The sequence below is a fragment of the Molossus molossus genome, unplaced genomic scaffold (genome assembly GCF_014108415.1).
Source record: "Molossus molossus isolate mMolMol1 unplaced genomic scaffold, mMolMol1.p scaffold_m16_p_1, whole genome shotgun sequence".
Taxonomy (NCBI): domain Eukaryota; kingdom Metazoa; phylum Chordata; class Mammalia; order Chiroptera; family Molossidae; genus Molossus; species Molossus molossus.
The window spans coordinates 199,222,027-199,244,232 of record NW_023425344.1 but is presented as its reverse complement, the minus strand read 5'-3'; the positions used below and the strand labels follow the sequence as shown (position 1 = coordinate 199,244,232).

Genomic DNA, 22,206 nt, shown 5'->3' with positions numbered 1-22,206 from the left:
TTCAAATAAATATTTTGAATTATTTTTATATTACAGTCTTTAAGTCTTATCGATTTACATTAAAAATATAGGTTATTTGACTTGTATATTAAAAGAAGTACAAGTTTCCATTCATTGAATATACTTATTAACTATTCTTTAATAAGTTAGAGTATTTTTTCACAGACTATCTGGTGATCTAAAAATAATTATTTAATAAATAAAAAATATTCATTTAACTTTAAACATTTTTTTTTTTTTTAAAAGAGGAAAACTGGAAAAAGTGTCGATTTCAGCACCCATCAACTATGCATGTTTTGCAACCCATGGATATTCATGCTGAGTTGGCCAAGGCAATGGTAGAAAAAGACATTAGAATGGCCAGGTAATGTAGGAATTTCCTTTATATTATACAATCATAAAAATGAAATATATCTGTATCAGTGTCTGGATTTTAAGAAGAAAAGCTCAATTTCTGAAGAACGAAAAAAATGATTATTTCAAAGTAGAAATACATTTTTAAGAAAATGTTTATTTGATTTATATTACCTCTCTCGACATTCTGTACAAGGTGGTTATCCCTGTTTTTGATTTCAGCTTTATTAATTTATTTATTAAGCATTTTTTATTGTTGAAAGTATTATAGATGTCCCTCTTTTTTTCCCATTGACCCCTCTTTCCCCATCTCACCCCTCTCCTGCCTTCCCCAGACTTGTGTCCCTGTAGATTGGTTCTACATATATGCTTATAAATTCTTTGGTTTATCTCTTCCTATCCCTCCCATCCCTGATCCCTCTGAGGTTTGTCAGTCTGTTCCCTACTTCCATGATTCTGGATCTCTTTTGATTGACAGCTTATTTTGTTCATTATGTTCCACAAATAAGTGAGGTCATGTGATACTTGTCTTTCTCTGACTGGCTTATTTCACTTAGCATAATACTCTCCAGTTCCATCCACGTCATCTCAAAGGGTAATAGATCTCTCTTTCTTACAGCTGCATAGTATTCCATTGTGTAAATGTACCACAGCTTTTTTTATCCACTTATCTACTGATGGGCATTTGGGCTGTTTCCAGAGCTTAGCAATTGTAAATAGTGCTGCTATGAACATAGGGATACATATATTCTTCCTGATTGGTGTTTCAGGCTTCTTAGGATATATTTCTAGAAGTAGGATAACTGGGTCAAATGGCAGTTCCATTTTTAATTATTTGAGGAAACACCATATTGTTTTCCTCAGTGGCTGTACCAGTCTGCATTCTCACCAGCAGTGTGCTAGAGTCCCCTTTTCTCCACATCCTCTCCAGCACTTGTTTGATGATTTGTTGATGGCAGCCATTCTGGCAGGTGTGAGGTGATATCTCATAGTTGTTTTAATTTGCATCTCTCTGATGATTAGAGATGTTGAGCATTTTTTCATGTCTCCTGGCCATTTGTATGTCCATTTTTTTTTTTTTAATTTATGTTTTATCCTCACCTGAGGACATTTTTGCATTTATCTTCAGATAGAGTGGGAGGGAGAGAGGGGGGACAAGAGAGAGAGAAACATCGATGTGAGAAAGACACATCGACTGGCTGCCACCCACACCACCCCAATCGGGGCGAGGACAGACTGCAACCCAGGTATGTGCCCTTAGCTGGAACTGAACCCGGGACTCTGTTCCACAGGCTGACGCTGTAACCGCTGAGCCAAACTGGCCATTGCTGTATGTCCTTTTTAGAGAAGTATCTATTCAGGTCCTCTGCCTATTTTTTAAATTGGATTGTTCGTCTTCTTTTTGTTGAGTTGTATGAGTACTCTATATATTTTGGATAGTAACCCCTTATCCAATGTATCATTGGCAGATATGTTCTCCCAAACAGTGGGTTCTCTTTTCATTTTGATGCTGGTTTCTTTTGCTGTGCAGAAGCTTGTTAGTTGATGTTGTCCCATTTATTAATTTTTTCCTTTGTTTTTCTTGCCTTAGGTGATGTATCAGTGAAAATTCCACTATACATGATATCTGAGATTTTTCTGCCTACATTTTTCTCTAGGATTTTTATGGTTTCACGGGTTACATTTAAGTCTTTTATCCATTTTGAGTTTATTCTTGGGTATGGTGTAAGTTGGTGGTCTAGTTTCATTTTTTTGCATATAGCTATCTAATTTACCCAGCACTGAAGAGACTGTCTTCTCCATTGTATGCTCTTGCCTCCTTTGTCGAATATTAATTGTACATACTGTTTTGGGTCGATACCTGGGTTCTCTGTTCTGTTCCATTGACCTATATGTCTGTTCTTGTGCCAGTACCAGGCTGTTTTGATTACGATGGCTTTGTAGTATAACTTGATATCTGGTATTGTGATCCCTCCCACTTTGTTCTTTTTCAAAATTGCTGTGACTATTCAGTGTCTTTTATGTTTCCATATAAACTTTTGGAGTATTTGTTTTAGATCTGCGAAATATGCTGTTGGTACTTTAATAGGGATTACATTAAATCTGTAGATTTCTTTGGGTAGTATGGACATTTTAATGATGTTGATTATTCCAATCCATGAACACGGTATATATTTCTACTATTTTCTTTCTTTTTTTTTTTTTTTTTAATCCTCATCCGAGGACATTTTTCCATTTTTTGTACAGACAGTGTGGGAGGGAGAGAGAGGAAGAGAGAGAGAGGGAAACATCGATGTGAAGGGACACATCAAGTGGCTGCCACCCGCACAACCGACCAGGGTCGGGGACAAACTGCAACCGAGGTACATGCCCTTAGCGGGAACCGAACCCGGGTCTCTCCGGACCGCAGGCCGACACTCTAACCGCTGAGCCAAACCGGCCAGGGCTACTATTTTATTTCTTACTCTATTTCATTTTTCAATGTCATGTAGTTTTCTGAGAACAGGTCTTTTACCTCCTTGGTTACGTTTATTCCTAGGTTTTTGTTGTTGTTGTTGCAATGGTAAATGGGATTTTTTTTTTTTTTGGTTTCCCTTTCTGAGTGTTCATTATTGCTGTATAAGAATGTCATAGATTTCTAGATGTTAATTTTGTATCCTGCTACTTTGCCAAACTCATTTATTAAATCTAGTAGATTTTTTTTTTTCATTTTTTTTTCTTATCCTCACCCGAGGACATTTTTCCATTTTTTTGTTCAGATAGAGTGGGAGGGAGAGAGAGGAAGAGAGAGAGAGAGAAACATCGATGTGAAGGGACACATTGAGTGGCTGCCACCCACACGACCAAGTAGGGCCGGGGTCAAACTGCAACCGAGGTACGTGCCCTTAGCGGGAACCGAACCCGGGTCTCTCTGTACCGCAGGCCGATGCTCCAACCGCTGAGCCAAACCGGCCAGGGCAAAGCTAATAGATTTTTGATGGAGTCTTCAGGGTTTTCTATGTACAATATCATGTTGTCGGCAAATAATGACAGTTTCACTTCCTCCTTTTTGATTTGGATCCCTTTTATGTTTTCTTCATGTCTAATCTCTGTGGCTAAGACTTCCAGTACACTGTTAAATAAGAGTGGCAAAAGTGGGCATCCCTATCTTGTTCCTGTTCTTAATGGAAATACTTGTAGTTTTTGCCCATTGAGTGTTATGTTGGCTGTAGGTTTTTCATAAATGGCCTTTATTGTGTTGAGATATGATCCCTCTATTCCCACATTGCTGAGCATTTTTATCATAAATGGGTGCTGGATTTTGTCGAATGCTTTTTTGGCATTTATTGATATGATCATATGGTTTTTATCTTTCATTTTGCTTATGTGGTGTATCACGTTTATTGATTTGTGAATATTGTACCAGTTTTGCATCCCTAGAATGAATCCCACTTGGTCATGGTGAATAATTTTATTAATGCATTGCTGGATCTGATTTGCTAATATTTTGTTAAGGATTTTGGCATCTGTGTTCATCAGGGATATTGGCCTGTAGTTTTCTTTCTTTGTAGTGTCTTTATCTGGTTTTGGAATTAGAATTATGCTGGCCTTATAAAAAGAGTTTAGAAGTCTTCCTTTTTCTTGAATATTTTGGAATAGTTTGAGGAGAATGGGTGTTAGTCCTTATTTGAATGTTTGGTAAAACTTTTCTGTGAGGCCGTCTGGACCCGGGCTTTTGTTTGCTGGGAGTTTATTGATTATGTCTTCAATTTCCTTAATTGTTATTGGTGTGTTCAAGTTTTCTGTGTTTTCCCGGTTCAGTTTTGGGAGACTGTGATTTTAGAAATTTGTCCATTTTGCCTAGATTGTCTAATTTGTTGGTGTACAATTGTTCATAATTAATGTTTTTTAAATATCCCTGTTTTTGAACGGATTGAATCCAAGGTTCAATCTCTTTGAATCATTGTTTGATATATTTTGTCCAATTTTTAGGTATTTAAAGGTGGCAGGTCACTCTGTTTGTGATACTTTTAGTTTTATGTAGTATATCAGAAATAATAAGCTTTTTATATTTTTATGGTGCTTTTCAATTACAGAGTACTTTAGTAGAAACTTCAATCTCATTAGGTAGGACCAGCCAGTTCGACTCTTTGAACATTTGTGATTTGTGCATTGTAGAGAAAAATCATTCTTCATGTAGTGGTTGGGCGTCTGTCAACTCGAGCTGTTTGCATCTTAGGAAGTCAAAGATAAACAACAACCTGAAAGAGCTTTATGAGCAGCAAACAGCTGCCACAAAGTTATTGAGACCAACAAACTGAGGCAGCTAGGTTGAGTAGGGAAGCAGAATAGAAGTAACTGCCGAAAAATAAGCAATCGATGAAAGGACAATAGGGATTCTGCAGTGAGTAAAACAGATGTCCTCGTGAAGCTTAAATTTTAATTATAGCAGACATAAAATAAACAAGTATACACATTATATGTCAGATGCTAGTAAGTGCTATAAGAGAAAGTTAAGCAAGCAAGGGGATAAAGAGTGATGGGGCAGATATCTTTGATGTTTAGAATGAGAAATCTTTGACACTGGAAGTGTTAAAGTATATACAGTGTTTTCGGTTTTAAAATGTAGACAATTGTGTTTGAAAATATTTTCATAAATATTAGATAAGAAGGGCTGACTACTTAAGAAGGATGCTTTTAAATTACCTGAAAACTTGGATTACATAGAACTTCCCATTCCCTGACAATATTGACTAAAGGATTAATGTCATTAGATTAAAACATGTCCTGAGTAACACAATGTAGTCTCTTTTCCAATCCCCTTTCCCCTTCCTATTATAGAGAAACTGAACCTTAAAACCTTGTCATTGAATTGTATTTTTAGATTTAAAGTATCAGGAGGGCTTCCTTTGATGCATGTGAGAATTTCTGACCAGAAGATGAAAGATGTGTTATGTTTGGTTAACAGTATACCCTTGCCACAGAAATCATCTGTGCAGTCTCCTGAGAAACAGGTAGATGGATATAATAAAAATGATAAATCTCTTTGCATTTGTATTTACGATGAGTTCTTTTTTAGCATCCTGTGAGTTATTATATTTTTTAGGGTCAGTTTCATTTATTTGGTGCACTTTTGAGGTTTAATGTTATTGATTCTATACAGAACTACATATATACCATTGAATAAATAATGATTATAGCCTGTTTTCAATACTGTTTTAGAGTGGTGGTAGAAAATCAGTTTTATGGAATAAAGGGAACAGAAAAACATAAATGAAAGGAAAAATGTCTTTCATATTTATAAAATGTGTTTTAAATAAAACTAGATATAGAAATTTTTATAATGTTGCAAAATAAAACAGTTGTAAAATTTACTTACATGTTAGACTTAAAATTCTAGATCACTAATTGTAATTGATCTTTACAAGCTAAAATATTATGTTGGATTTTCACCTACTTTGAAATGAAATTTGAGAGAGCCAACTAATGCTTATTACCATTTTCCAGGAACCTGTAATAAAGATGTACAGTTTATATTGTAATAGATAGCAACTAAGTGACACACATGATAAATTCACTCTTCTACGAGAGCTGTACGTTTTTCTGCCCTTAAAACGGCAGGTGGTAGTCTTAATAATTAGCAAACTCCAACCAATCATTATTTACTTGATTGTATAATGTATTTTGATGGAAGAGTTGTGTATATGTGTCTTCCCATGTCTGTCTATCCTCTATTACTTTTTCAGTGTTTGTCTCATTTATGTACATTTAATCTTGCCAAATTAGTGTGTTAAAACTTTTTGTATTATTTGCTAGGTATCCTCAATTCCTGTTATTTCAGATAGGACTGAAAACCTACTTGGTACATCACTGTTGCTAGATGGAATGGAATCAGGTAAGGAAAGTAATATGTTCTTTATTAAACCAAGCCTATATATTACTATATGGAGATAAAATTTTCAGAAAATAAAGGAATTTTGAAAATGTTATAGTAATTTACTGGTTTTAGTTCTAGTTGCACTACTAACCAACAGTGTGTTTTGAGGCACTTTTTTAAAAGCCCAAGTTTCTTTATTTGATTGAAAGGATTTTTGTGAGTGACAATGCTTAAGATTTTAAATAAATTATTCCTCCCCACTCCCCAGTCACTACCTGCTTCTTTTCTTTAGCTCTGGCCTAACTGATCTCTTTTAATTTTGAACTAGAATATAAGCTTCAAGAGGACAAGATCATGCCTGTCCTTGTCACTCTGGTATACCTAGTGGCTGGTAAAGACTGATACATGATAGATACCCAGTAAATATTTTATTGAATATTGAATGAATGAACTAAAGTGAAATACATAGGGCTGTTTGATTTTATTTATGCTTATCACCTACCAGGTTGAGTCACTTTGTGAGATATAGAAAAATGTTAAAACTGTATTCTGATTCAGAATATGAAGATAGTATCTAATAAATGAATTTATTTTATTTTTATTTTTTTAATGATTTTTTTTTTTTAGAGAGAGAGGAAGGGATAGAGATAGAAACATTGATGTGAGAGAGAAACATTGATCGGTTGCCTCCTGCATGCCCCCTACTGGGGATCAAGCCCATAGCCTGGTCATGTGCCCTGACCAGGAATCAAACTGGAACCTTTTGACACTCAATCCTCAGGGCCACACCAGCCAGTCATGCATTTTATTTCTGAGAGATTTAAATCAGAGTGTTTTATGTAGCTTTCAGTGGACATTCTCTAAATCACATGAATGTCTTCTTCCTGTAGAGTCTGATGATGAGTATTTTGATGCTGAAGATGGAGTCACACAGACTGGTAAAAGTATGAAAGGATCAGAACGAAAAAAAGTTGCAGAGTCCCCAAATGAGGAGCTCATTAATCTTCTACTAAAGTTTGAAATTAAAGAGGTACGCATATTTATTCTGTCTATAAACAAATACATTCTTGTTATCACTATCCTTGTAAACTATTCAATTCTAGACCCAAACATTAAGTATATATAAAATGCTGTACTCTGTCTTCACTAGTGCCTCCCTCCACACACGTAGACAGTTCCAAGAAAATGAAATGCACTTGTGTAAATCTTATGTAAGAGTGATCTGTAGTATATCTAATCTATTCTGGAAAAGCTCAAGACTCTTAATTAGAATTTTCTTTAGAAAATTTCTGTGATATGATTCTTTAAATTTTTTTTCTCCAGTCCTCACCTAAGGATATCTCTCTCTCTCTCTTTTTTTTTCCAATCGTTTTGATAGAGGAAGAAAGAGAGAGATCTATGTGAGAGAAACATCGATCAGTTGCCTCCTATATGTGCCCCATCCTGGGATCCAACCCACAATTTAGGTATGTGCTCTGACCGGGAATCAAACCTGCAACTTTTTGGTGTATGGGACAATGCTACAACCAACTGAGCCACCCGGCCAGGGGTATTTGAATCAATTTATTTATTTTTTTTACTTTTAAGCTGACTAATAACATTCATTGTCATGTTTATAATTTGGGAAAATGTAAATGACCTATATTTTGACAATGTCTTTATAAGCATTGAAAGTCATGTGATAAGAGGAAACATTGGCCCTGGCCGGTTTGGCTCAGAGGTTAGAGTGGCGGCCTGCAGTCCAGAGAGACCCAGGTTTGGTTCCCGCTAAGGGCATGTACCTTGGTTGTAGTTTGTCCCTGGCCCTGGTTGGGTCGTGCTGGAGGCATCCACTCGATGTGTCCCTTCCACGTCGATGTTTTTCTATCTCTCTTTCTCTCTCTCCCTCCCACTCTATCTGAACAAAAAATGGAAAAATGTTCTCGGGTGAGGATTAAAAAAAAGAAACATTGACAGGGAAGATATTCATCTCTGTGTGGTAGGATTATAGTTTTTTATTTTTTCCTGTTTGCTTTCCCATATATTCTAGATTTTTAAAAATGAATATTCATTGCTTTGATAATAAAACAAAAGTTATAAAAAGTGTATCTTATTGACTGCTTTATATTCTAATATGAAATCATGTCCTAACATATAATGTCAGAAATACCAGATTTTAATTGTGTATACAAATCTACATATTATTGGTATTAATTTAAAGAAAGGCATTCTTACCTTTGGTGTTCTTTGACTTTTCTCTTTCTCTCATACTCCCATCCAAAATATCAGAAAATCCCTTGATTCTAAGTTCAAAATACATTCAAGTGATTGCTCTTCTCTTTCACTGCTACTACACTGTCCAAGTCATCATCATCTCTTGCTTGAATTATTTCAGTAGCCTCTTAACTCTCTCTGTGTCCATCAGGTACTCTGTTTTCCACATAGCAGTCAGAGTAATCCTTTTTTAAAAAGACTGTTTTTAGAGGAAGGGAGAGAGAGAGAGAGACAGAGACAGAGACATTGATGCGAGAGAGAAACATCAGTCAATTCCCTCTGTATCCACCCTGTCTGGAGACTGAACCCATAACCTGAGTGGGCCCTGACCGGGAATAGAACCTGCCACCTTTCAGTGTATGGGGTGATTCTCCAATTAACTGAGCCACACCAGCCAGGGGCAGAGTAATCCATTTAAAGTGAAAGTCAGGTTATGTCATTGCTCAGCTCACAGCCCTTCACTGTCTTCTCATCTCACTCAGAGCAAAGGCTCACGTCATTCCTATGGCACACAAGAGCTTCCATGTGGCTTCTTTGACTGCATCTTCAGTTCTTTTCACTTTACTCTGACTATATTTCATTCATTCCTTTAGTAAGTATTTATCAAGTGCCATCGTGTACCACTCATTGATTTAGATACTGGAGCTACAGCAGTGAGCAAAGTTCTTGCCTCGTATTGCTTCCACTTACTATTTTACTCTCCCTTAAATATACCAAGTCACATTTAAAAAAATGTTTTTATTGTTTTGAGAAAGAGAGGAAGGAAGTGGGAGAGAAAGAAACATCAGTGTAAGGGAAAAACATCAATCCACCGCCTCCCTCGCACCCTGTACTGGGCATATGCCCTTACCTGGAATCAAACCAGTGACCCACTCTGGCCATGCCCAAAGCACATTCTTTGTGCTTGCTGTTTTCTTTTCCTGGAATACTCTTTTCCTGCATGACTTGATTCTTTACTTCCTTTAGATACTTATTCAAATGTCACCATATTGGAAAGGCCTAACTACCCAACACAAGATAGAAACCTTCATTTCCCTTCACTCTTCCTAGAATGTAAGTTTCATGAAGACAAGGACCTTGTCTGTCCTTGTCACTGCAATATCTTTTTTTTTTTTTTTTTAAATCCTCACTGGAGGATATTTTCCTATTTATTTTCTTTCTTTCTTTTTTTTTTTATCCTCACCCGAGGACATTTTTTCATTTTTTTTTTTTTGTTCAGGTAGGGTGGGAGGGAGAGAGAGGAATAGAGAGAGAGAGAAACATCAATGTGAAAGGGACACATCGAGTGGCTGCCACCCACACGACCAACCAGGGCCTGGGACAAACTGCAACTGAGGTACATGACCTTAGTGGGAACCGAACCTGGGTCTCTCTGGACCGCAGGCCGACGCTCTAACCACTGAGCCAAACCTGCCAGGGCTCTATTTATTTTCAATAGAGTGGGAGGGAGGAAGAGAGGGAAAAGGGAGAGAGAGACATTGATGTGAAAGAGATACATCAACTGGTTGCCTCCTGCATGACCCCAACCAGAGCCTGGACAAACCACAACCAAGGTACGTGCCCTTGACCGGAATTGAACCTGTGACTCTTTGGTTCGTGGGCTGATGCCCTACCTGCTGAGCCAAACTGGCCAGGGCTCACTTCGATATCTTTTAGTGGCTGGCACAACCTCATACATGGTAGATGATGCCCAATAAGCATTTTATTGAATATTGAATGAATGAGCTAAAGTGATAAATAATCAGAATGCTCTAAGAAAAAAATAGTACCATTTGAAACATTTTCCCCAATTTGACATTTTTTTGCAATTCTGAAGTTTTAAATGTTTCTTTAGTGAAATTTATCAAGTTTATGATCCTATCCTAGTTTTAGTGTATATATAGAATATTATTTTCCATTGCAGAAACATTTACCCATGATTTTATATTTTATTATTTCAATGCTTTCATTTAAATCATTGATATATCTCGAATTTATTTTTGTATATCAGTTCTGTAGTGATATCTTACTGTACTATAGTTTCTATTTCTCAGGTGACATTTCTCCTGGTTTTCCTTACATATATAATTTTATCATTGCTAATGATGTTAATTTTTGCTTTGCTTTTCAGCATTTATATTGTTCCACTTACTGTTGCTGCCTCACAGGTTACCCCAAAATGTAGTTCAAAACAACTATTTTATTTTGCTTACAGGTTTGTGGGTTAGGAATTCTGGAAGGGTGCAGCTTATAATTTTTGCATATAGTTTTTCACATGCTTATAGTCAGATTTGACTGATGCTGTAGTGACCTGAAGTGTCAGAGGGGCTCAGCAGTGGCTCACTTGTGAGGCTGGCAGTTGATAACTGGCTGTTGGCTAGGAGCTCAGCTAGGACTGCAGCTAGGACTGCAGACTGAAATAGCTACTCATTGCCTTCCAAGCATGGCAGTCTCAGGGTAGTTGAACTTCTTGCATGGCAACTAGCTTCCCTCAGAGTGAGCATTCCCAGGTGAAAGTTTCATGGCCTTTTTAAAAAAATTATCTTTATTGTTGAAAGTATTTCAGATGTCACACCTTTTTTCCTCCACTGACCTTCTCCACCCTGCTCCCCGCCACCCCACCCCAGGCATTCACTGCACTGTTGTCTGTGTCCATGGGTTATGCATGCATGCATATAAGTTATTTGGTTCATCTCTTTTTGACACTAGAAATCATTGTAGTATTACTTCTATACTCTATTAATTAAGGCAAATAACAAGCCTGCCCAATGTGAAGGGACAAAGACCTCCATCTTTTGATGGAGTGTCAGAGAACTTGCATATTTTAAAAATTAACACGTATGTGTTTTATTTTTCATCTGCTAAGTATACTGGCTATCATTTCCAGGATTAATTTAAATAGTAGTATAATAGTGAACATCTTTATATTACTTTTCATTTTAATGGGAGTGTTTCTTATATCGTCAAACATGATTTCTTTTTTGAGATACAGGTTTAAGAAAATTGAGTTAAGGAAGAATTCATACATTCTATTTTTACTAAATTTAAAATATAAATAATTGATATAAAATTTCATAATGATTTTATATAAAGTATTCTCAATAATAGAATTTAAGATGATCATTTCCAATGGTAATAAATAACTTAATGGTAGTAGATGAGTGTGAGCAAAATTTATCTTATTTTCATGAACATATGTATGAAGAAGGATTTTTAAAAATTTCTTAGTATGATTCAAACTAACATGTCATTGGTGTCCTGATTCTTTTAGGTGATTTTGGAATTTACTAAACAACAGAAAGAAGAAGATACAATTCTAGTATTTAATGTCACCCAGTTAGGAACAGAGGCTACAATGAGAACATTTGATTTAACTGTAGTATCTTACCTAAAGAAAATCAGCTTGGATTACCATGAAATTCAAGGTAATAGACAAACATAGAAACAATAGTTAATAATGTGTGTCTGAAATACTTTCATTTATATAATAATGTTTACAATAAAAAATAGCACTGTTCTAAGCATTTTTCAAATAATAACCTGTTTAATTCTTATAATAATGCTATGAGAAAGGCAATGTTACCGTTTCCAGGTTGCATATAAGGAAACTAAGACAAAATTTATTTATATAATTCACCCAAAGTCATTCATCCTAGTTAGTGGCTGAACCCTTGAAATCAGGCCCTAGGGTCTGTAGTCTTTTTTTTTTTTTGTTAATCCTCTCCCGAGGATATTTTTTTAATCCTCACCCAAGGATATTTTCTCATTTATTTTTAGAGAGAGTAGAAAGAAGGGAGGGAGGAAGAAAGAGAGAGAAAAATATTGATAATGAGAGAGACATATCGACTGGTTGCCTTCTTCATGACTCTTACTGGGGCTGGGGATTGTACCTGCAACCCAGGTACGTGCCCTTGACCAGAATAAAACCCGTGACCATTTAGTCCACAGGCCGATGCTCTAGCCACTGAGCAAAATTGGTCCGGGCAAGGGTCTGTATTCTTTTTTTTATCCTCACCCGAGGACATTTTTCCATTTTTTGTTCAGATAGAGGGAGAGGGGGAGGGGAAAAGGGAGAGGAAGAGGGAGAGGGAGAGGGAGAGGGAGAGGGAGAGGCTGCCACCCGCAAAACCCAACCAGGGCCAGGGACAGACCACAACCGAGGTACGTGCCCTTAGCGGGAACCAAACCCGGGTCTCTCTGGACCGCAGGCCGACGCTCTAACTGCTAAGCCAAACTGGCCAGGGCTAGGGTCTATTTTCTTAACAACTATGGTCTACTACCTCAGAGTTTGTATAAATCCCCTTTATATGGGGAGTATTATTCTCATTTTACAGACAGAAAGGTTAAATAAAGAGATTATATGACTTACTCAAGATCATGCATCTTTTGAATGGCAAAACTTATCATTTATTTCTGGGTTTATAATATTGAAGTCTCTGTTCTTTCTATTGAATAGGGTTCATATATAAAAAACAGCATCAGGTTACAAAAATAAAAATAGTGGGATGTAAAATTTATTCTTTCACAAGTGCTTATAGTTTGTTTTAGTGTACATCTTGTGTGCTCATGAGATATATAAGGAATGAAAGAGTGGGTGAATCCACGGTAATTAAAATCACCTATATTTACCTAATATTTTAGTCAAATGAAAGACCTATTTTTTATTGTTTTCAAAAATAGTTGAAACTAAAATCTCAGTTTAGGAAGAAAATGTGTTATGTATTAGTAAGTTTCTGTAAGCAGTGTGTTAAGATAGAGTTTATATTACTATTTTAAGGGAAATAGATACAAATAATAAATTTGTTAGGGTATTTGTTTTCTTTTAGGGAAAGTTATTTCAAGGGAAAATTCTGAGATGTCTCAGAAACAGGATTTACAGAACTACAAATAACAAAAGATGGACGAAGTGGTGAATAAATCCCTTCTCCCTCCATAGCTTCTCGAGGTAGTTCCTTAGTACATCTACTTAAGGATGTAGAAGACACCTGTAGTACCTATTGTTTTTAAATTCAGAGAAATTTAACAATTCCATTTCCCTAAAAAAATCTTTTTCTAGCCCTGGCCGGTTTGGCACAGTGGTTGGAGTGTTAGCTCCGGGACCAATGAGTCGCGGGTTCAATTCTGGACAAGGGCACGTACCTTGGTTACAGTTCATCCCTGGCCCATCTCATATCATTGTTTTTCTCTCTCCCTCTTTCCCTCTCTCTCCTTCCCTCCCACTCTATCTGAGGATAAATGGAAAAATATCCTCGGGTGAAGATAAAAAAAAACACACCATAAAAAACGTTTTCTATGTAAGCTTTCTCTTAGTTTAAAGCAGTGGTTCTCAATCTTCCTAATGCCGTGACCCTTTAATATAGTTAGTTCCTCATGTTGTGGCGACCCCTAACCATAAAATTATTTTTGTTGCTACTTCATAACTGTAATTTTGCTACTGTTATGTCTTAGGTGACCCCTGTGAAAGGGTCGGTCGTTTGACCCCCAAAGGGATCATGACCCACAGGTTGAGAACTACTGGAAAGGAAGACAAAGTATTTACATTTTTCTTAAGAATGACATATTTGTTCAAAAAATTTTAGAGTTCAACAGTATATTACATATATTTCTAGTCCAACCTCCCTATAATATAGTTGAGAAAACTGAAATTAAATAGTTTGTGATAAAGGAGATTTACTAGATTAACATTTTTGATTCTTACAATTGTAGTCTTTCTACTGCCTTACAAATGCATATATGGCCTTAAAATATCTAGAGAAGTTTTTATTTATTTTTTTAACACAGGTGTAAAATCAAAGAAAATAAATATGCATGTTTTTAACTTAGTTGGATAAGCATTTGGATTAGTTCATTTTTTCACCAGTGATGACTTTAGCATTTAATAACCATGAAAATATGTTCAGATAGTCTTTTAAAGCTTAAACATTTTTCAAAAAAGAAAAAGACATCTAGAAAATTCCAAACTTAAAAAATATCATTTTATTTGAAATACTTTTTTTTTTTCTCTTTAATCTAGGATCCAAGAAAAAGCCCCTTCACTTGATTAGCTCTTCTGACAAACCTGGATTTGATCTTTTGAAAGTGGAGTATATTAAGGTATGGGCCTAGAATGTTTATGTATTTACTTCACACTAGCCTCTGAAAGGAAGCAGATGACAATAGATTACTAAACGCTGTGGGTATGTATCATAGGTTTTAATCATAGGGGTATCTGCTGGTTCTTTTTTCATTCCTACACCCTCTTTCTTTTTCACTTAAGTATAAGACTAGACTAGAATGAAGATTCATTCATTCATTTATTTATTTATTTTTTGTGGTACAAACCCCTAGCAGCTGAGCCAAAGTGGCCAGGGCTAGACTAGGATTTTTACAAAGCCAACAAACATCTTGTCCCTAAAGGTGGAAGCCTGGGTTGAAGTAGGTCCTACTCCTACCTTCTAGGGTATATTCACCTACCTACATTCATTGTATATATAGGTTACATGTGTCTGAATATTCTACATTAAAAGGGATGAGTCTGATTGCATTGGGTTCAGTAGAGAACTGCCAGAATTGGGAAGGGACTCAGAAATTTATCATATGAGGAATATTGAAGGAACTGATGGTATTTAGCTGTATTGGGATTAGTTGATTTGTTTAATCATCCAACACTATTGAATGTCTTTGTGTCAGGTTCTGTTAGGTACTTGGGTTACAGAGATGAAGGCTATTAGGGACATAGATACATAACATTTAAAATATGATGTGATGATTCTCTAATAAAGAAGAGCACAAAGCATTGTGGGAGCAGGGAGGCAGGGAAACTGGCCTAGCCAGTGACTTCTCACATAAGGTTAAATTTTGAATTTACTGTGTGTATTTCCATGGAGCAGAAATTGAACCAATGAGTAATTATGATGGCAGATATATTTGTGATTATGTGTAAAGACTTCACTAAACCATAGTTTTCTAAAGATTAAATTTGTAAGAAAATGAGGTTTTCTTTCCCTGGAGATATAGTAAAATAGACTAGCCAAAGACTTCATAAAGGGATCAAGCATTAGGTGATAGATGGGCCAGACGAAGTTTAAACCTTCCAACCTTGCCCTGGCCAGTTTGGCTCAGTGGTTGAGCGTCGACCTGTGGACCAGAGAGTCCCAGGTTCGATTCCTGCTAGGGGCACGTACCATGAAAAAAAATAAAAAATAGAAATAAAGAAATAAACCTTCCAACCTTCAGAGTTTATAATTCTGATCCCTAGCAGCATTTTACAGATGTGAATGTTGTCATGCTCTCGTATGTTTGAAGAGGAAGACAAGTTTGCACTATTATAATAAATTATTTTGATGTAACTTTAAAGTAATGACAATATTAAATATATAATGTATATAAAATACAGTTGCAACAATATAAAATGGAGATCATAAATAAGTGATTTATTTACGTTGGTCTTAATTCCTTCTTCAGAACTTGCGTTTCTTTTTTTTAGGCTGATAAGGATGGACCTAGTTTTCAAACTACTTTTGAAAAGACTGAACAAACTGTTAAGGTAAGAAATTCTATTAAAAGAATCTATCCTGTTTGAAAATAACCTACTCTGGAAGTCTCCAGTATACTTGAAGGAATATTGACTGAGTAATTTGATGAAATAATCAAGAACCAATAAAAGTTATAAATCAGACTCATAGATATGTATCATGGTCTGTGTTCATGATTTACTGTTTTAAAGCCTTTGTTTGGACTTACTGTATCCCATTCTAATTATTTCTAAAGAAGGAAAAGCTATAGATGAGGGAACTTTGATTAACAAAGAACAGTTTAAAATATATCAAACTAGATAACTATTGTTTAATGCAGGGCTGAGAAAGTATGTGAATTATAAGGAGAGATGTTGAGTACTTCTTAGAGCCAAACTAAAGGAAATGTGTAGAGGCAAAATATAATTGTGGGTTATAGTATAAAGAAAATGAAAGAAATGAGTTTTAGATTACACTTTTGAGAGATGATAATCTGTTGATTATTGTTAAACTTTCTTTTTATAATTTTTTATTCATTTAAGTGTTTTGAAGCAGTGAAAATAAATTCTTTTGTATAAAGATTTAAAATTTTTTTTAAATTTGCTATTGGAAAACCACATATTCATGAAAATAATTTGTGTTGCTGTCTTAACTTTCTGGAGTCATTGTTTAAAAAAAAAAACAACTAATTTTTTTCCCTATACGTTATGTATTCTTTGTTTCTTTTTAAATGGTAGGCCCATTATTGTGGTTTTAAAAGACCGTTTAGTGACTGAGAACTCACTTATAATTGTAGTTTTTATATTTAAATATCATGAATATCACATTTGAAATCACTTCTTGACTTCTGGAGTTTCATATTCTAACTTATTTGTTTTATATAATCATATTAGTCATTTGCAGATCCCAAAACCTTATGTATATGTTGAATATGGAGATGGCCATGACAAGCAGATTATAGACTCCTTGATAACTATGCTAGTGAAATGGAGTAATTAGGTTACTTCGATACTCAAATGAACCCCTGAAGTATGTTAAATGTAATTTACTCTTTATGTATTCCTATTTAAGGAATGTGTTGTGAATCTTCCTATCCTATCTCTTCCTTCCAAGTTGTGGAAAGCAGTATGTAAGCCTAGCTGGGAACCTTTTGGGTCGGTCTTAGAGACTACTTGTATAATTGGCCTGGGAAACTAATTTTCCCTTTTAAACATTTCTAGGTGGCTTTTTCATCTTTAAATCTGTTGCTGCAAACACAAGCTCTTCTCTCTTCTATTAATTACCTGACAACCATTATTCCATCAGATGGCCAAAAGATGGGTGATACCAAGGAAGTACAAATTTCAACTGAAAAGCAACAAAAATATTCAGCTCTGCAGAAAGGTATGAAAAACAGTATTTTTGTTGTTGTTGGTAGTAAAGGTTTTAGAATTCTAGAGCTAAATGGGGAATCTTTTTTTTCTTTATTGATTTCAGAGAGAGAAAGGGGAAGAGAGAGATGGAAACATCGATTAGAAAGAAGATCTATTAGAGAAAACTTTGATTGGCCACCTCCTGCATGTCCCTGACTGAGATTTGGCCCACAACCTGGGCATGTGCCCTGACCAGGAATAGAACCAGTGACCTTTTTTTTTTATCTTCACCTGGGGATTTTTTTTTTTTTTTTGCATTTATTTTCAGATAGAGTGGGAGGGAGAGAGTGAGGAAGAGAGAGAGAAAAACATCAATATGAGAGAGACACATTGACTGGTTGCCACCCACATGACCCCAAATGGGGCCAGGGACAAACTGCAACTGAGGTACGTGCCTGTAGTGGGAACCGAACCCGGAACCCTCTGATCCGCAGGCCGATGCTCTAACCGCTGAGCCAAAATGGCCAGGGCCCAATGACCTCTTGATACATGGGTGAACACTCAACCACTGAGCCACGCCGGCCGGGCTAAATGGGGAATCTTAAGAGACCATCTAGTTCAGTCATTTACAGGCCATCTTCCTCACTTTTGTTCTTTTCTTCAAACTGAATCTTTCATGGGTGCCTGATATGTAAACCAAATGTAATTAATATTTTTGTTTTAAAAAATATGTTTTTGTTCTTATTTTGGTGGTGGTAGTAGATGATTTTTGGTGGGTAATAGAGGAAAAAGACCTCCTGAAGGAGGCTCCATAGAGGGTTAGCCTTCCCTTCCATTTTACAAATAAGGAAATCAAGATCCAGAGACAAGAGGGCAGGGGTATAGGCATAGCATGTAAATTGGTCAGGAACCTAGATTTTGGATCAGAGAAAACTCAGTTCAAATCCTTGTTGCTACTTAAACTATGTGACTGTAGGCACATTATTGACTTCTCTACGTTTCAATGTCCTTGTCTTATTTAAATTATTTTCTTGCTTTTAAATTATAAAAGTAACACATCTCACTATTAAAAATGAAAACAGAATATGTAAAGCAAAAGAAATATTTGAAATTTTAAGTATTTTATTTTTATTTTTTGTTAAATTTATTAGGGTGACATTGGGTAATAAAGTTATATAGGTTTCAAGTGCACAATTCTATGATAGATCAACTGTATATTGCATTTTGTGCCCACCACCCAAAGTAAAATCTTCTTCTATCACCATATATTTGACCAACCCTTTACCCTTTTTTTTTATTATTACCCGAGGACATTTTTCCATTTTTTGTTCAGATAGAGTGGGAGGGAGAGAGAGAAAGAAAGAGAGAGAGAAACATCGACGTGAAAGGGACACATCGAGTGGTTGCCACCTGCACGACCCATCCAGGGCCCGGGACAAACTGCAACCGAGGTACGTGCCCTTAGTGGGAATCAAACCCGGGTCTCTCTGGACCACAGGCTGATGCTCTAACCACTGAGCCAAACAGGCCAGGGCGGAAATGAAATTTTTTTTTTGTACGTGCCCCTAGCGGGAACCGAACCTGGGACTCTCTGGTCCACAGGCCGACCGCTGAGCCAAACCGGCCAGGGCCCTTTACCCTTTTTTTACTCCTACCCACTTTCCCTCTGGTAACCACCATACTGTTATCTGTGTCTATGAGATTTTTGGTTTTTTATTTGTTCATTTGTTGCTTTCAGTTTTATATACCACATATTAGTGAAATTATATGGTTCTTAACTTCTGTCTCATTTACTTCGCTTTTTAAAAACAGAATTGTGGTTTCACTTAATATAGGGAAGAAACCTTAATAGAGTTTAGATTACTTGGATTTTACTGTGATAAAATGCTTTGTTTCATTTGTAGTGGTTGTATCCTCTAAAGATAGTGACATTATTGACTTCAGGCTGTTTGCCAAGTTGAATGCTTTCTGTGTCAATGTTTGTGAAGAGAAGAACAATATTGCTGAAATCAAGATTCAAGGTAAAGTCCTCACAGTATTAAAATTTGTTCAAAATATAAGGTTTTTTATTTTAATGCTGAAGAATATACAAATTGAGAGCTCTGAGCTGTGGAAACTGGATTCTTATATTTTAAAACATAATTGCACTCCATGCCTCCCTTAACTCTTTGGGCTGTAGATGTTGATCAGACTCTGACCATCAAAATGAACCACACATATTGGTGTTTTGCACCTTTCTGAGAGTTGTCTCGGAGGTGAGAAGGATTACTAATGTTAATGTAGAGATAGATATTACTGATGATCTGAGATAAGTGTCAATCCAGAATTCAGGTAAAGGTCTATGAATATGCTTTATCTTGATACAAATACAAAGCAGCCTTACCACGAAGACTAAAACCTGTCAGCCCATTATATTCTTTTAGGCAAAAGCTGCTAAAAGTAATCTAGCTGCTTTCTCTTTGTCTTTCTCAGCTTAATGTGATCTGCTAAAGGTAAAGAATTATGTTTAATGAAATTATTGAAGAATTAAAAATCAGAAAACTAGGGTTTCTGTCTTTGTTTTTTCCAAACTGGAAGTGCATCTACTAGTCTGAATTTAATTCATGAAACTTTTATAGCTGTCTTGTAAATGACTGGATATAAGGTGTAAAGAATGAACCAACATCCCAGGATAATCTATTTGCACTAGATATAGTTTTTTTTTAGAAGGTTGAAAATTCAGTGATTATTTTTTAATGAGTTAACAGTTTCCATTGTCTATAAAAGTAAAAATATCTCAACTTGTGTATCAATTGGGAGTTTAAATATTACTAAATTTATAAATATATCACCCCCAAAGTAAAATTATGCAATGGAAAGAAATATTTTAAGATCTTTGTTAGATCTACAGAAATTATAATAATAATTTTTTTTTCAGGACTTGATGCCTCTCTTTTTCTTCAGTCAAGAAAACAGTCTCTGTTTGCGAGACTGGAAAATATTATTGTCACAGACGTTGATCCTAAGACAGTTCATAAAAAAGTAGGTAATAGTAACTAGTTAATATTTTTAATGACTAAATATCAGATATTATTTTAAAATATATTTTATTTTAAAAATATTAATGAAATATATAGAAAAATGTTTCTTTAGTGAATATAAATATAAACCCTTTATAAATGGGCTTTTATTTTGTTATACTCTTGGTTGAGTACATTCAAATCTTTACTTTTCAGGCGGTGTCAATAATGGGAAATGAAGTTTTTCGTTTTAATTTGGATTTGTATCCAGATGCTACTGAGGGAGATTTCTATACTGACATGTCCAAAGTGGATGGTGTGGTATCACTGAATGTTGGCTGCATTCAGATTGTCTATCTTCATAAATTCCTCATGTCACTCCTGGTAAAATCACTATTTGTGTATTGACTGTTCAACTTAAAAATCATTAAAGCTGATGATTATGATTATACATATTACAAACTCTGGATTTTAGGGTATGCATTGCTTTGATCATAGTTGTTATTTGTGTATTCATATAGAGGTCAGAACCTCTCTTTAACAGTTGAAATCTGAATCATTTCATGATTTATATCTAGAAGTATAATTATTTTTGCTAGAATATAATTAAACCAAATTCTTAAGTACAAAGAGTATTGAAAATATTTTTTTCTCTGTTCCTCAGCATATAACTATAGTTACAATGAGCTCTTCTCAGGTAGCTCATAAATATGGGGGATAATCAGTAATTCCTTTCTAACTCTTGAAAAATAGCCCTCAACTGAAAGTTATCTGTGGAAAAAAAATAGCTTATAAATAAAATGATGATGGTGTTTTTAATGATGTGCTTGTCCTCTATATGAATTTCTCCTTTTATATTTTGTGTCCACAGAACTTCCTGAACAATTTTCAGACGGCCAAAGAGGCTCTGAGTGCTGCCACTGCCCAGGCTGCAGAGAAGGCTGCCACAAGCGTGAAAGATCTTGCCCAGAGGAGTTTTCGTGTTTCTATCAATATTGATTTGAAAGCACCAGTTATTGTCATCCCACAGTCTTCTGTTTCCACCAGTGCAGTAGTGGTAGACCTTGGGTTGATCAGAGTTCAGAATCAGTTCAGACTGGTGTCTGGTGAAGACTACTTAAACCCTCCAGTAATTGACAGAATGGATGTACAACTAACAAAGCTTAAACTTTCTAGGTATACTCTTTCAGTAACTATGGATTTAAGCATTATTTAATGTTTCCCATGAAATTTTATGACCATTGAAATTCATACCCAACATATTTCTGTTGCATGGAATAGTTTTTTAGAATCAGCTGTTTATTTTGAAAAATCTCAAACCTATAGAAATTGCAAAAATAGTACCGTGAATGCACCCATGATCCTTCACCTAGATTCACCCATTGTTTACATTAGCTTTAACTCTGTGTATATACATATTCTTATTTACTATATTTAAACTTAAAATTTTTTTTATTGAGTATAATACACATTATATTATATGAGTTTTGGGTATACAACATAATAGTTCAATACTCGCATATATAGCAAAGTGATCACTATAGTAAGTCTAGTTAACATCCATCACCACACATAGTTACAAAAATTTGTTTTCTTGTGATGAGAACTTTAAAGATCTACTCTCTTAGCAACTTTCAAACATACAACACAGTGTTATTAACTATAATCACCATGCTGTACATTATGTCTCCAGGACTTATTTATTTTATAACTGAAAGTTGAAACATTTTTTGCTGAACTACTTGAGGATAGACATCTTGCATGGTGATTGCTAGAGAAAAGGGTGGGGGTGGAGGTAGAAGAGGGTAGAGGGGAGATGATAAATGTTGATGGAAGGAGACTTGACTTGGGGTGGTAAACACACAATACAATATACAGATGATGTATAGTAGAATTGAATACCTGAAACCTATATAATT

At 35.5% G+C, this 22,206-nt stretch overlaps 1 protein-coding gene across 7 annotated transcripts in view; it reads left to right on the top strand.

The window, feature by feature from the left end:
- VPS13C (vacuolar protein sorting 13 homolog C) overlaps positions 1-22,206 on the top strand; it is a 190,114-nt gene that overhangs the window by 67,969 nt on the left and 99,939 nt on the right. For 6 of the 7 annotated variants that reach the window (XR_004956421.1, XR_004956420.1, XM_036240227.1 and 3 more), the window contains 12 exons: positions 247-364; positions 5,219-5,348; positions 6,151-6,229; positions 7,102-7,241; positions 11,715-11,868; positions 14,457-14,536; positions 15,909-15,968; positions 17,157-17,319; positions 19,193-19,309; positions 20,206-20,309; positions 20,504-20,671; positions 21,159-21,463. Coding sequence is in view for 5 of the 7 variants with exons in the window: in XM_036240227.1 (XP_036096120.1) it covers positions 247-364; positions 5,219-5,348; positions 6,151-6,229; positions 7,102-7,241; positions 11,715-11,868; positions 14,457-14,536; positions 15,909-15,968; positions 17,157-17,319; positions 19,193-19,309; positions 20,206-20,309; positions 20,504-20,671; positions 21,159-21,463 (1,618 nt within the window). In the remaining 2 variants the exon portion in view is untranslated. The remainder of the gene's footprint in view (positions 1-246; positions 365-5,218; positions 5,349-6,150; positions 6,230-7,101; positions 7,242-11,714; positions 11,869-14,456; positions 14,537-15,908; positions 15,969-17,156; positions 17,320-19,192; positions 19,310-20,205; positions 20,310-20,503; positions 20,672-21,158; positions 21,464-22,206) is intronic. The other variant, XM_036240200.1, reaches the window with a different exon arrangement.